At 41.2% G+C, this 16,612-nt stretch overlaps 1 protein-coding gene and 1 long non-coding RNA gene across 3 annotated transcripts in view; one reads left to right on the plus strand and one right to left on the minus strand.

The window, feature by feature from the left end:
• sbno2b (strawberry notch homolog 2b) overlaps nucleotides 1-16,612 on the minus strand; it is an 81,742-nt gene that overhangs the window by 49,175 nt on the left and 15,955 nt on the right. For both annotated transcript variants that reach the window (XM_033621655.2, XM_033621653.2), the window contains exons 2-3: nucleotides 11,767-11,993; nucleotides 10,608-10,693 (exon numbers count right to left, since the gene is read on the minus strand). In XM_033621655.2, the coding sequence (XP_033477546.2) occupies nucleotides 10,608-10,693; nucleotides 11,767-11,874 (194 nt within the window). In that variant the 5' untranslated portion in view covers nucleotides 11,875-11,993. The remainder of the gene's footprint in view (nucleotides 1-10,607; nucleotides 10,694-11,766; nucleotides 11,994-16,612) is intronic.
• LOC144463660 (uncharacterized) overlaps nucleotides 1-16,612 on the plus strand; it is a 43,761-nt gene that overhangs the window by 17,677 nt on the left and 9,472 nt on the right. The gene's annotated exons all lie outside the window — the stretch shown is intronic.

Below are 16,612 nucleotides of genomic sequence, written 5' to 3' on the forward strand. Positions count from 1 at the left end.
CAAACCAAACCAAACCAAGCCAAGCCAAGCCAAGCCAGGACATGACAGTCAAAAGGGGGTATAAGTGAGGCAGAGTAGGTTGGGTCATGCCTTTGTTATCCTAAATTTGCTTCCCCTCACTCCTATGTTTCCAAGCATGTCGGAGAACCTTCAGTGGTCTTCACCTTAACACTCTAACCTTGGTTTGTCTGCTGTGGGCTACTATAGGAACATGCTGGTGTAACATGTTGGTCTCCGTGGAAGAGGACCTGCTACCAATTTAGATATAAAAGGCCTATTCTGAGCTAACAAAACAAGGTTCTTGGTTTCAAGTGAGTACACACTAATGAAAACATAATCGTGAATAATTCCATTTCTGTTAATGCATCCCCCTAAATCCAACACACTGGTCCTCAAGTGTGACAATAAAATTGGAAAAAGACAGCGTAACTATTGTAGTTATAACGAGTAGCAAAAATAATTAAAAAAAAACAAGTAATGTGATTACAAAGTGCAGGTATAGAATCTGTTTCTCAGAAAGATCATAGCGCTGTGAATGATTATTGGTAACGATCATCTGCACTGGAAATCCCCTTCCTGGCCCTTCAGCCAACACTGATATGACAGTGATATTATTACAGCAGAAGTCTTGGCAGGCTGCATCAGCTGCTATCCAACAACACAAAGCTGATCAGGGGCTCTCAGCCAAAGGCGCTGAGTGACTTACTGTTTATGTACATGAAGCCTTCCCATACTACGCAGCCTGAGGCTGTGTACACATTATCCTTTGAACCTTGCTATTGTTTCGCAATCTCATATTTGAGACTAAAAACATACCAGTCAGACATGTAACAATGTCAATTTACAAAGATAGTATTTTTTCACACTTAGTACATTCACACTAGTATTTCCTGAGATACCTTGTTTGTTGAAAACTTTATAATAAGGGGACTTCTAGTGTTGGAACTACTGTGTTTCAAACATTATATTGTAGGTCAGTCATAAAGCTTCATGTTGCAGTTTATCGGGAGCTTGATCTTTAAACACACTCACATAGCAACTAAATAACATCCTTTCAACACACTAATACCTCAACTGTAGCAGGACTTGCAATAACACAAAAACATAAAGCCCAAAATGACAATAACAAAATTATTATTTACAGCTTATATCAGCAGAGATAATGCATACATGCAGGACTTGAACAGGACACAGATTTACTTTAAGTCCTGTTAAGACAAAAACAGATATACCCTTTAAAAACTCCACCAAAAGACACAGCCTTTATGTATTGATGAAGGGACTAATGGCTAAAGAACTTGTAAGGGATTTTTTGTGGGTTAAGACAAAGTGAATATTGTCCCATTTCTGCACTACACAGCATGTTCCACTGCATTTCAGGTTATTTTATGTGTGTTTCAGGGTAGATTTTCAGTTTAGATTTATATTTGAATGCAGTTTGAACAACATTGAACTGTAAGTTAAACTCCAGCTTCTAAGAAATGTTTCTTCCTTTAGAAAGGAGCAACTCATTGCATTTTTATATAATATAAATATATAAACTACTAGCTATTGTTGTTGTGTTCAAGTAAGCAGCAGGACTATGCAAATACAAATTCAAATGTATTACAAGACAAATGTTCTATGAAATTCCCTGTGATGAAATATAATCACATCAGAATGAGAGTCAACAGTTTCATGTTACTTCAATAGAAAAACATGTTCCTCAAAGACTTAACCAGATGCACTGACACCACACAGTACACACCAACACACTACAATAACCAACTGCTAAGATTCCTAGGAAGTTCTCTTCCTCAAGCCAACACAATCATGAAATCTTATGCTATCAGCAGAGTGCAATAAGTGAACTTTGACTCACAGCGCTGGGAAACACTTCAGTATGACCACAGGCAGTATTACTGGTAAATAATGGAGAGGAGGCAGCCAGCAGGTCAGGCTAAATTTTGGAGTAAGGATATCGAAAAGTTCAGCTTGAATCACATTCTCAATGCATCAAAAAGAGAATGGTAAAAGACAGAAGCTCTCTGTAAATCTCTTTGACATGTAGTCTATAGTAAGGAAATATGTTAATTGTCAACCAATATAATATAGTCCTATTTCAAAGAGTCACATTAAGCTTAAATACTGCACACACGAGCCTTCGTGATTCATAACTTAAGAGTTGGTCATAGACAATCAGAAATAAACAAGACATAAAAATAGAAGCAGATTTGTGGTCTGTTTCTTATTCTTCTGCTGTAAACAAACACCCAGACTCGGCTGTGTGGGACAGACTTCACCATACTACCACAAACTGTTAACTGTTGTTTGCTGAAATGATTCAAAACAGCAGGCGTTTTTTTTTCCCTCTTTAAAGTTGTATTTAAAAAAATGAATAAGAAAACAACAGGAAAACCCAAAATATTTTAGGTAGTTTTAACAAAGACTGCAGAGCTTTGTACTGCATTACACCGTACTTTGGTTTTGCATGTACAGTGTGGTCTGTAAGACGTAGACAGTGACATATTTTCCATTGTGAATATGAGAGTAAGTTTCTGGCTTTCAGCTCTGAAGGTGTTTGAGGACATTAACATCCACACCAGGAGACACCAGGACAAGGATCAGTAAGAACAAACAGTCCTGAGGGAGTTATTAATGGAGAGAAATTTTAATTGATCTACAGTTTTTCATAACTGTGTCACTGACTCAATCTCCTACACGCGACTGATGATTTATATTACAGTGGAAAATAATCAAGGTAATTAATCATAACCGCCAAGTTTGATGTTCACACATGCACGGAAGTTTTTGTGGTTCTTCTGGTGCTGGTTCCACTAAAATGTAACCAGCAGATGTGGTGGGTGTGACTGTGGCTTGACAGTGGAACAGATAACTGCTGCCTTCAGATGGTTGGAAAGAGAGTCAGAGGGTAAAGGAAAGGCCATCAGCAGGAGATACTATAGCTGTTGTGGGTAACAGATGACAGATGATGGGCACAATCACTCATAAACCTTTTTGTCTCGCTGACATTTAAGGTTCACTATGAAAGGTTTGTCCTAAACAGAAAATGTATAAACCAATGGTTCCCAACTGGTCCTGCCATGGGTCCAGATTTCTCCTTAGTCATTAGTCGTTGTCTCTGTTAAGTAGCTGTCTGTTATTCCCTCACTCTACAGCAGAAAATGGCACCTCAAAATAAAAACTCTGTGCCGGAAATTCACAGTATTTAAAAATAAAGTGTGTTTTATACAAACTTGACATGTTTGTGTCACTTGTGGTGCCTTCAGACTGGACCTGTGATCAACTTTTGGACCATGACCCACCAGTTGGGAACCACTGGTGGAGACTCTTACAAACATATTCCCTCTCTAATCTCTCTGTAGTTTATTTATTTTATTTTATTTATTTTTACTGTGTTTGGAACATTTGGTTGCAGTGCACAGGTGAGGTCAGGATTTAAGTAAGATGTAGCAACCAGGTGCCAGACTGGACACGCATCAAAGAGTTAGCTACAAAAACTCCATGCACATGACACAACTACAGCGAACGAGAGTGAATCTGGGGTTTGCTTTCACTCTGGCTGGCAATATTGTTAACAAACAAGCAGCAACCTTCAAGGCTGGAAAATAAAGCCAACTAGGATGTGTCAGAAACTGCAGTTCCTTAAATGGCCACTTAAGGCCTGCTCCGGAGGGGGTGAGGCCACCTGAGTAAAGGCCCGAACATACTCGGGCGGAACGTACGTAGAACGGACTCCGCAGAGGTCTGCGCGGACTCAAAGTGGACATCCGCAAGCCCTGTGTGCGCAAAGCTAAGATTTTATGACCACGTGGACTCCGCTCCGCGCACCAGTGACTGCTCAGCATGTGTTTTTCACATCGTGGGGATTTTTCAAGGACATTTTTACAGGAAACTACAATGCAGAAGTGCGCTCGACTATGAAAGCCCGAATGACTGCGGACATTCCTCGCGGAGTCCGCTCCGCTTATAGTACGCCCGAGTATGTTCGGGCCTTAAGAGGCTGTCTGCGAGGCGTCGCTGGAGTCTATCAAGTGTGCCTCAAATTGCATACTTCCGTTAGTACACTTCAATGGGCTCTTGCTTGGTGCGCTAATTTCGACAGGGCACGGCTTTTTTTTTTTTAACTGCCACTTTTTCTTCGTATTCTTTTTTAACAGTGAATTGCATACGGACAATGGAGCATTATCACCAACATTTGACCACTATCTCTGCCCAAACATAAACTAAACTTAGACCACAACGTCAGTGCTGATTAAAGTGTGCCGCTGGTGCTAGGAGCAAGTTAGCTAGATAGCGAATACTAACATTAGCTAGCAAGCTAGCATTATTGTTTGCGGTACAAAATCATTACAGATCCAACAAACATTACTGAGAGCTTCTGTTCGCCAACAGTATTAGTACTTAGTGCAAAAAACATTTATAACTAACATTTGTATAATGTGGCGGTGTTCACTGTAGCTAGCTCAGGGTCCTTGTTGTCCCCAGCCACTATGTCAGCTGTTGTGTCGTAGCGGAAGCTATGAGGGTGAGAAGTGTCCATCACTCCACATTCAACTTTTGGACCGTTCGAGAGCGCCAGTAGTACACAGCATTTTCCCGTACTATGCAGTGCGACTGCACTTACCGCACTTGTGCACTAAAAATATCAAGTGTTTAGAACAGAAGTATAAAAAAAGAAAAGAAGCCAACACTCACAAATGTCCTTTTGGTAAATTTAATAAACCAACTTGGGTGGCGTTACCAGAAACACAGACGTTTCGACAGAAAGTCTTCTTCAGTGTGTCACACTGCGGTGGGAGCCGCTGTTCGCATTTCCTCAGCCACCACGTCCACAGCCCGAGCTCTGCCACTGAGCTGCCCAACACTGTGTGCCCCAAGTTCGGCCACAACTCGGCCCTTCACCCGGTCTCTGTGGATGCTGAATAACAACGGAGCCTCGTCGGGATACAGGCCGAAACGTCTGTGTTTCTGGTAACGCCACCCAAGTTGGTTTATTAAATTTACCAAAAGGACATTTGTGGGTGCTGGCTTCTTTTCTTTTATTCTGCTGCTTTTGGCCGTGCACCTGTTGAGTGGATTTATTTTGAGAGTGCTTGCTTCTTTCCTACGTGATTTAGAACAGAAGTATGCAATGTGAGACACACTCTATGACACGCTCCCCCACAGCTTCGCCCTCTAGTCCAATATGGTCACTTTTGGCTTAAAAAAAAAAAAAAACCAAGATGGAGACGGCCGAAGCCCTAAACTCAAACTTCAAAACAGGTGTCCACAAACCAATGGGTGACGACATGACGCTACAGCCATTATTCTGTACAGCCTATGTTTACAAACAGTAACCATCAATTCCTGCATAGCACACCTTTAATAATCAGAATAAAACTGCAGCCTGCACTGAGCTGGTTGAAGAGCGTACAAAGAAAAGACAAGCCAAACATGAATACAGAGGTTTATATGTGTGTGTGCCATCACCAAATACAAAGACACAGTATTATCCACCTTATTTTCAAACACGGAAGTAAATAGTGATCAACTTCCGTTTTTTTGTGTGTGACTTCCGGTCAGCCGCTTTCCCTCATGCTTTCCCTTACCGGAGCTAACGGTGCAAGCTAATTTTTTTTCAATTTTCAGTTGTTTATGTTATTCAATCAGTTAGTTAGTTAGTTAGTTAGTTAGTCTGTGTATTTTGTATAACGTTAGATAACTGTGCCCACGTTTCCGTTATAACGGAAATTTATTCCCTCTAAACGCGAATAAATCACACGTCAATCATAAACTATGAACCAAAAAAGCACAATCTATCCCGAGTGAGACAAACTGCTTGATCCCCGTCTCCAGTGTACCAGCAGAGAACCTGCAGAACCGAATCAGCGAAAAAACACACCAGGCTACACAGCCTCTCTACCTGAGCAGCTGAAGCTGTGGCTCGCACCCTCGACACACAGACACACAGACACACAGACGGTGCTTCTGCATGCCAGCCAAACGTGTGCTCAACTGTGAGAAATAAATATGTGAGGTGTACGCTGCTTTTCTATCTTTTTTTCCCTTTTCTTTCTTTCTTTCTTTCTTTCTTTCTTTCAGCGACATACACTCCTAACACAGGACGGGTTGTTTTAATTGACTGAGTTGATCATTAAGCCATAGTGATGCGCGGATCGGCTCTGATAGCACCCGAATCAGCATGTACGCATCAACCATCCAGCCGTTACAACATGATTGAGCTAGCAAAGCAATTTTGTGTTGCGATGTGTGGTATTTATTCAGTTTTGGGAAATCACGATGTCTAGAAAGCATCAGTGGCTGCAGCTGACAGGGACAGCTAACGTTAACACTAGCAGCAAAGCTAACATCAGGATCGTCATCCGTTAAAAGCCTCCCGTTGTCGGATACGACATGAAACTACTCCAATTAGCTCAATCATGTTGTAACTAAGACATCCGCTGGAGAAAATATTTTTTTCACGGGCCACTTTGTGAGTTTAGTGAGTTATTACAGACACGGTTAATGGCTAACAGCTAACGGTTAGCCCAGCTAATCTACGATAACCATGTTATTAATTACACACAGAGAAAATACTAATGTTTGTTCAGTCATTGTGTTTATAGACTTGACAAGCATCAGATTAGTCTAATCGGTGATATAGTGACGTGAAAAATGTGATATATACATATACATATATATAGCTAAACTCAGCAAGGTAAACAACAAGGGGATTCCCATTTACACAGTGGTAAGAGTGCTGGACCGGAAGTGTCGCACAAAAAAAACGGAAGCTGCCTGCGTTCTGTTTTGCCTCCGTGTTTCTGTGAAAAATAAGGTGGATAGAACACAGGTGGGCTGGGATGTGGATGTGTTTTGAACAGGCAGGCAGGCAGGCGACCAATGAAGGCACAGTTATCCTTGGCACCAAGATTGCAGTGTGCTGCTTGATTGACAATGGCACGCCTTCTCCTGTGTCTCTCCTCCCACTATGGCAGCAAAATGCCAGTTCGCCTGTGCAGAGCAGCATTCCATGCCGTGTGCCAGCACCAAAATGTCAGGACTTCTAAAGCTTTTCTAGCCTGTCACCCCGTTTTCTTTGTCACCATATGGAATTAGCAATTGGAGCATGAATGTCAAGTGACTCATGTGAGGTCTCAACTGAAGCTGGAGAAACTGCCCTATCATTTTACAGAGAACAGCAACACACCAAGTCATACCCATGGAAAAGAACCAACACTTCTTTGACACAGTCTCAGTCAACACAGAACATCAGTTCTTATAAAAACACTACCTTTTAGAGGGCTAGTGTATTAGACTGAATTACGTTGCTGTTGTGATGTCTAAGCTCTATATACTCCAGTGTTGTGACCTATAATAGTTCCTGTTCCAGACATTTTGATCTCCACACATAAGAATGGTTTCAGCTGTGCAGAGGTGAGTGAGCACATCAGTCAGTGCATCAATCAGCACAAACAGAGCACTGACCCATTCACATTTTTCCTCACTGGTGCAATGTGATCTATTAAGTCATCTGCTTGTTCTCAATGGCAATGTGAGTAGACAGCTACAGGCTGTAAAGTTCAATCAATTACATCATGACTGTATAGTGCAAGTCAATCGTACTAAGCATCAGCCTTGAGATCATGGAAGAAAAGAGTAACTGTATGAATACCTTTTCAAACCACAGGACTTTCAAGAGGAGAGCCTTTACAAGAAAACAGTAAGGTCACAAGATGATATTTTATCACACTGGTCTCATTCTAATCAGACACATTTTGATTCTGATCATGATATCTGTAAATTGTATGACAGAGAGTGACATAAGGGTTTCGTAAAACCGGCCTGATGTCAGAAAATTCTGCTCTGAGTGAACCTGAAAACCACAGACCGTGCACTCACGTCATCCGCTGCTTGAACTTTTAAAGAAACGCTGCGCACACAGCAATAACAATACAAAACACCACTACTTGAGCAAACACTTCCTGAGTTGGGTTTGTGTGTCGCAGGTTTGGTGATGACTAATTCCAAGTCATTTAAAAAGTTTGACTCACATAGCGTGAAATCTTGTCTCTAAAGTAAGTCCTTATCCACTGAATCACAAAACAGATACTACAGATACTGTATGTAGATAAAAAAAAAAAAAGAAAAACCTACGCCACTCTCAAATTTAATCCACACATTCTTTATGTTTGAACTGGTAAAAACAATACCATGCTGATGTTAGCAGTTTTTAAGACCCTGATAGTACAGCTTAAGATAGACAAGAAATGTGGGACAGAGAGAGAGGGAAGCCACTCAATAAAAGACAGCAGGTCAGAGTCGAACCTGCACTGCTGCCTCAGCCTATATGGGGCTCACACTCTACCAGGTGAGCTAGAGGTCGCCACCATAGTTTCTCTCTTTTCCTTTCATACTTCTGCTCTGTGTGTCATGCCTTTTCTCTGGTCTTGGAGTCGCTGACATGTTGTTTAAATGTCAACTATATTAAAGCACATTTCCATCCTTAACTGAAACACCTATTCACAAAAGCCAAGCCAAAGCCCCACTTAACAGAGGCCATGTAAGAAAATGCATGTTGACCAGTTCAGACAAGTGGCTCAGCTGCATCTGTCATCTACATCGATAGTGTATTGAGCTGTGATCATTTGAGTGCACAGCAGTGCTGTGGCTCGGCAGATGCAGTGCAGACACAGACAAAGACTGCAGCTGCTTCTGCTCTGTTGACGTGTTGCTTACGCTACACAGCCAGTGTACACAACATGTTGCACAGCCTTTGAATTACACATTCTCCCATGCACACATACACACACCTTATGTAGGAGGAAAGAGACAAACATCTCTCATTAAGTGGTGAGGTCATTAAAACGGAGCAGGATTGCAAGATGTTCAAGTCACGGTGACACCAGACCACACACTACAGGAAATGAAGGAGGTCTGATAAAGGCCATCCCCAGTGGTGATGTGGGCCAGTGGTGGAATGTAAAGTTAAAAGCCATGTATTGGCCTGATGTGTTAGGTCGCTTGAGGTATCATGAATGCAATGACAGGACCAAATAATATCTAATAATTTATAATCAATCAATGGAAGTGTCTGAAACACTTTAGTCCCTGTTCAAACACGTTCAACCTTTATAGAAAGGGTAAAACTTTTACCTTTAGGGTGCAGAATGATGGTGCAGCCACAGTTTTTATTGCACAGCATCACATTAATTAGAGGGCACATACGTAGCCTTTAAGTTACTCAATTAAGAGTGAACCAACATCGATCACATTCCAGTTTAAGCACTGACTAGGGCTGGGTACCATTCAAATTTGAACCAATACTGGTACCTGGATTTTGGGACCATTACGCAGTGATACCTTTTTTGGTACTTTACTTTCTTTGTAATAACAAAAAAAGCAGCAGGAGTGGCCTAGTACATTAAAAAGCAATTCTGCTCCTCTGTGTTTTTCTGTCTAGCAGTGACACAAGGCAGGCTGCAAAATTATCTTTTTTTCCCCAAGCCAATTGGTTTGAGAATGTTCCAATTTTACCAGCCGCTCAATAGATCATCATTGTCGTTTTGGCTGGTGAGTAAAGCAAATCTACCAGCCATTTTACCAGAATTTAACCAGTGAATTGAGCTAAATTTATACCCTGATACTCGGCTAAAATAATAACATAAACTGGACCCCAAAACTATTGCGGCAGATCAGCATTTTGGCTCTGCATTTTCAGGGGACTTCCTCCTCCTGTCTTAAGTTGAACCCAGTGGCTCATTTGAAGGCCTTGGAGCTCCATGGCTGGCTTCCAGGCTTTGGGATGCTTCACAGCACTTCCACCTCTTGTGTAAGGCCAGCATTCTAACCCAGATGCGCTCTCAGATACTGAACTTTGGCACCGATAGATCAACAGGAATCTGTCCTCAGTAGTACAAGTGTAATTTGGTCAGTACCCTTAAAACCACTGTGTTCAGTACCCAACCCTAGATACTTCTATTTGAACATTTCACATTAAGAATATATACCTAGTGACTTTTAGATCTTCATATTCATTAGGATCCCCATTTGTTGATTTAGATACATCAGCTACTCTTCCTGTGGTCCAAAAACTCCTTGGGTAAAATACTTTTACAGAATACACAAATCTGAATTTATGGTATCTGTCTTGTACAATATCAACATGACTCATAACTCATAACATAACTCAGTCTGTGTGCCCTAATCAGAAGGTCTATAAATAAAGGGGAAGTGTGTTAGTTTGCCATGTGGATGTGGCTGTCTCGGTCACATGCAGTAATGCATGAATCAAATATGCACAACATTGGCAAAATATTTATAAGACGCCCTCAACAAACACACCACAGTAACTGTAAATGTGTAATACTTGAGAGTCCCAAGGTTTATGGGATGTTTTGTTAGCTCATGTGTGAAACTCCTGTGGGTAGTTGTTGCCGAATTTCAACAGTTTGCAGCCCTCAATCTAAAGGCCACGGCCTGCTGGTATTTGTTATGGAACATTCTCAGCCACCATGTATGAACTGGTGGGCAGAGCGAAAAGTTCTCAGCTGATGTACTGTCGTTCTCAGCTCATGATAAGGCAAGGTACTGTCAAACTTGTTTGTGGATGTGTATTAACTTACTGGTTTCCAGATTGCATAGGGCAGTGTATGCTGTATCCAGCCTGCTGAGAGTAGGATCCCCAGGAACCAGAGGCATATATTGAACTCTGAAACAGAACAAAATGAAATGTTACAAAAAACAGCACGGAAATCAAACACTGGACAAGTGCAATGTGTCTATCCCTCCTGTGATTAATGTTTTGGCAAAATTAACAGCAAAAATTATGTGCTGAGCTTTATTTGTTATGTTTACAGTTCAGTTCTAGAGAATACTTTGGCTACTTATCCCTAATGGTATCTGGATAGGTAAACAGTTTCAGTTTTAGGAGGCGAGGTTTTGAGAATTTCTCCGGAGTTTCTGTCGCTATCCCATTACAGAGTGAGTGAATGGAATTTATTAGTGGTCATAAAAGAGATATCTTCCACTTCAAGCTGACACTTTATCCACACGTCATTTCTTAATACAGTGAGCACCAAAAAACAAAATTTCCATTAACCAAAAACACTAAAAGGACAGTAGGAATTTTAGAGGGCAGGAGATAAAACCAAACAATGTAGACATCGAGAAGATAAGTGAGAAAATTTGGGTGACACAGCCCCTTGATATTTGGTCTCATCTACACGAGAACTGCAAATATTCCACAAGCAGCTGCGCCTGGCAATTAATACCACAAGTAGGATCACTTCCTTTCTCACACATTTCGAGACTGTTCTGCAGAAGTCCCATACACCAGTGCTCAGATCTCAACAGACAGTAAATATCTGAGGTATTGTGTCAGCTGAAGTGTCTTCACCCACGATGCTGGATATGACATAACAGGGCAAGTATAAAGAAAACAGCTAATATGATGAACCCAGTTGAACTTGGTCATTATGTCATTAAATACCGCAGTGTAAGAACGCATTGTGCTGTACTTAGACACATGCAATTAATATATTAAAGTACAATCTTGTGGGATTGCTTAAGCTATCTCTAGCACTTATATTTTCATTGCTTCAATCCTTCATATATCCTAAAAAGAATGTTAGGCTATAGTAAAATGCCCCAATTTTCTGACTTCTGTAAAAGTGAAACATAAAAGGGAGTAGTAGCATTGTAGTCATGTCCATGACTACAGTGTAAATTAATCAAAAATACATATGGCATCTAAATAAATACAAAAAAATCCCTTGAGCATACCTCCATGTTAGAGGGGGCCACAGAGAACAAGCTGCTGTCCAGCTGAGGGCCTTCTGGATGCAGGTAGTTCTCCCCGTCCATGGCCAGCGCTGAGGGGAGGGTGGGCATCAGACCACAGCTTCACACATGACCACCAGCTGACTTAGGCTATGTACCCTCCGACCGCCACCCAACTGCTGGCTGTGTCTGAGATAGCACTTCTAACAGGGGCAAATGCTTTCCATGACCTGAGGAAGACAGGAGATACGGGGGGAAGTAGCAGAGGGAGAGAGAAGAGGAAAGAGACATTAGAAGAGTTGCAGGGAATTTGTTCCAGCAAACACAGTGATCAATACTAGGGCTGAACGATATGGAGAAAATTTCATATCTCGATATTTATGCCAGATATCTCAATACCGATACGATACGACTATGGGTTCAGTGAAAACTAAGCATTCTTTATTTAAAAAAAAAAAAAAAAAAAAAAAAGGTCCGAACCATTTTCTGGAAGCCCTCTTTAGTGACTGAATACACAGGAATCATGTGTAGCAATATGGTATGTTATAGCGTTTGTAATGTCTTTGTACCTGCTGGACATCGATTGGTATGGCATTATGCTGCTGAATGCATCGGCAATCTGACCTTGCTTGGGCTTGACACAGGAGGCCCCAGATGTCCCTGCCGTGTCTTTTATTGCAAGGCACTGTTCATACAGTACTCGGTAGTGTTGTCACGGTACCAAAATTGGGACCCACGGTACGATACCACTGAAAGTATCACGGTTCTGAGTAGTATCATGATACCACAGCAAAAATGAGGCAGATGTGCCTTTTGTCATTTATAAAAAGATAAATCACTTTTCTATAATACATCAATGATATTTCAGTGGAATAAATTATTTATTGACTTATTCATACTTCAAAAACAGCATCAATAAGTGATTAACATAGGGGGGATCAAAATAAAATAAATAAATAAAATAAAAATCAACCAGCCACCCTCCTCCCCTGACAAGTAGAGAACAGTCCCTAAAGTGTGGTGAGGTTTGTGGAAATGTGAACGGCTTGTTTCTCCTCTGACACGTCACATACCTGTGTGCCGCCACACGGCTCGGCTGTTCAGGTACTACTGGGCAGTCATGACACCAACTTATTCACCTGGAGCCGGGCTTCTCGGTTGCCGGTAGCCTCGCGTCACCAGGTTCTTCACGTACGGCGAAACACCGGTAAACCACGTTATCTTGCGGTGGCCATAGCGCGCCGCCGTATTCCCGTCTGTGACCCCCATTCAACCCACAATTGGTAGGTTTCGCCTTTCGTTTCTGCAGCTGGTTGAAATCTGTACTCACACAGCGTACTGAATGATTTATTTTGCTCGAACAAAACTATTTTTAGTTGCAAATGTGTTGTGTGTACTAGCAAGTTGCTAACAGCAGCACGTCTCCCTTGCTCAAGGGGATGTTTGTGATTGGCTGGCTTTGCTGTCGATCCAAGGCAAGCAGGAAATGAGGTTTGTGATTAGCTGGCCTTAGCTGTACATTTAGGGTAAGCGTAAAAAGGATGTTTGTGATTGGCTGAGCTGTACATGCAGGTCAAGCTGGGGAAACTCATGGGGAAATTATATCGTCAATATCGTTGCCTTTTGGGATATTAATATCTTGCATGTTCATATCTCGGTATAGATACGATAACGATATATCGTTCAGCCCTAATCAATACCACATCAAAATTTTAGATGTGTGAAAGAGTGTGGAAAAACTCATTGATACGCTGGACTTCAGTGACTGTTATTTAACTGAAAGTCAGATAAATACCAATGTGAGGCTAACCTCACTTCTTTAAGAGCACATCTTAATCAAAACTTTTCCACCTACAATGCCTTGCAGTATTGCATGGTCAATATTAAATCGGTGTGGACAGCATGTATCAATTAAGGCCTCTGGTGATGCCCACACCTGCTGCAATGACCTTGGAGAGCTGAAACCCTCCTTGAAAATAGAGTAATAGAACAGTACACTTACATAAACTGCTTATTATAAGCTGACTTTAAATGTCGGATAACACTTTAAATTTAATGAACAGTAATCACAGAGCAAACAGAAACATAAAAAAGAGATCTTAAAAAGTGGAATAGGTCCGCCATAAAAAATATTAACAGATGTAGTTAATTTCACAAGAAGAAATTGATTCAGACAAATACACTCCTGAAGAGTTCAAACTGAAAATAAAGACTGAAATAAAACAAAAATAATGGTTTAAAGTGTTAAATCAATAACTTTTATAATATTCAGCAGATTGGTCTTCCTTCTCAAGACTTATCCTAGTTGCCTTGTCTTATACATAATGCAGTGTGAGCTTATATTTATTGATTGGCAGGCCTCATTAGCTGGTTGTCATCTGACATGACTGAAGGTTCAGCAATCATCAGCAATCATCAGAGGACCAATTAAAATCCCAGCAGGAGGTCCACAACAGAGTGAACAGGCTGGAGTGCACAGGGGCAGGCCTAATATAAATATAGCAACTGATTATCAACACACTGCATAGATATAATATCCAGTCAATATTATGACTGGTACGACTTCTTCCTTATTGATGCAGATTGTTTTATTTTGTGTTTTTAAGAATATCAAAAACCTAGACAAAGTGTTGGTACACTGAGGCTGCACGCCATTATTCATCTTCACAGTCATAAAGTGTAATAAGGCAGCAAAAGACCGTTTGTTTCACACACAGATGTGTGTGTGTGTGTGTGTGTGTGTGTGTGTGTGTGTGTGCGCGCGCATGTGTGTGTGTGTGTTTTACAGGTCAAGCTGTTCGTGTCAAATATAATGACAGGTTAGACTAGCTGGACCAAACTGCCTGGACACAGGCTGAGGGATTCCTGCAACACTAACATGCTTTCCCTCACACACGAGCATGCCCATGCACACACACACATTTTAGAAATTAAAACTTAAATAAAAACATCTTACATTTACATTGCAGATGTCACTCTTTAACCTGTCTGAATAAATCAGCCGTGCTCTGCTATAATTGAGAAACCAAATCACTCTGAATACAAAGCTGGCAGATTCTGCTGCCTAACACTGCGGACTATGACAGGACAAATATAAAATAATGTGTATGAACTTAGCTTTAGCACACTATCTATGCTATACAGATAGTTAGATCGATGGACAGATGGATAGTGATAATGATACATAAACTAACTAAATTTTGTGTTCCTTCCAGGCTGACAAACTGACAAATATCCCACAATCCAGTCTCTCAGCACTCCACAATGCACGTCTGTGTAGCGTCAGTAACACTCCCTTTTCCCAAACTAATCAGACCGTTACCTTTCTTTCCCTCTCTGTTCCTCCAGTGTGCCCCCAGTCTGCAACATGGCCAGATGTGTTCACTGGGGACAAAGCCGAGGTAACAAATCCTAATAGAGTTCATGAGGGTCTAAATAAGAGGACCTTTGTGTGTCCGAATGTGTGCATGTGAGAGAAGGAGAGAGAGACCTGACCCAACATATTCACCACTAGCTAGCCAATACACACAAAAGGGAGGCCATTTTACCCTCAAGCTGCCAGTGCGATACCGTGTGGATAAGGGTGAAGCAAATGTGTGGAAGCCCAACGCAAGGAACAAACTGGCAACCAACTTTCTAGGCAGGAGGTCTTCAGCAAAAGGATATTAGATATCTTCTGAATATGTATGGAAAGCTTCCAGTCCTCAAGGTTCAGATGAACACAAGGACGGGAAAGCAAGTCAGCTCAGGGCAGCCGGGGAGGGCCTTGTGAGGCCCCTTTGGTGTTGCAGAATTGTACTCAATGCAACACCCCAAGGAGGCTGAAAGCTTGGATGCAGCAAAGGTTCTTGAGCATCTTGCCAGCTTATCTGGGTCAAAGGTCTTGATTTATTCCTGTGCTACTTTCAGTCGATCATGCAGGACACACGCAGGTCAAACGCACGTTTGCACTCAATCTGAACTGGTCAATGTGGGGTGGAACACTGTTCAACATCTATACAATGGACTAAATATCTACATAGAGAGGAAGAAAAGAGGGCGACCAAAGAGAAAGTGTGAATGTAAGTGGGAGAGTGAGATACAGAACTGAAACCTTCGTGATGTTACTTTACTGAATGTCACCTAATTCTTTGTTGTTCTATTGAATTCTGTGGTTCAGCAGTGATGTGTGTGAAACAATTGTTTTAGTCTGAATGATCTCTGAATGATTACATGCAGAGATTATTCTGTGGCTGCAGTCTGAATACACACACAGTAAAGTTAAGACCATTTCTGCAATATAGCAGTGTATGATACCGATATACTGATACATTTCAATTCTGAATATTTGAAAAGTTTCAATACTTCATTATTTCCTCAGTGTCAATACACCGGTGCCATTCTTACTACAGTCATTCTGCTGTTCCTTGCCACTAACAAAGAAAAGAAAGCTGTCGTTGTGATGTTATAGCCTTGTCATATTTATTTCTTATAGGTCCAGTGTGTAGGATTTAAGGGCATCTGTTGGTAAAAAGGTATAAGGCAGTTAACTTAAATGTCTTTTAAGACCCATTCAAGACACCTTTTAACCAAAGTCAGGAGAGGTTCATGGACGAATCATGTTTTACTTATTTAAGCATCGCAGGTAAGCACTCTTGATAAGGCCATTTGCGTTTCTGCATCTGCCATCTTAGTATTCTTACGCACTAGGCAGGCACACAGGAGAAATTTCAGTTTTGTAACATCTCAGCTAGATGCTTCTAAATCCTACACACTAGACCATTAATCAAATTTAAAATGTAATCAATGGCATTTTTTTCAGTGGTATCGAATATCAATATCTTTCAAGTTGCTGTAGTGAAGTTAAAAA

This window comes from Epinephelus lanceolatus, chromosome 6 (genome assembly GCF_041903045.1).
Source record: "Epinephelus lanceolatus isolate andai-2023 chromosome 6, ASM4190304v1, whole genome shotgun sequence".
Lineage (NCBI taxonomy): Eukaryota > Metazoa > Chordata > Actinopteri > Perciformes > Serranidae > Epinephelus > Epinephelus lanceolatus.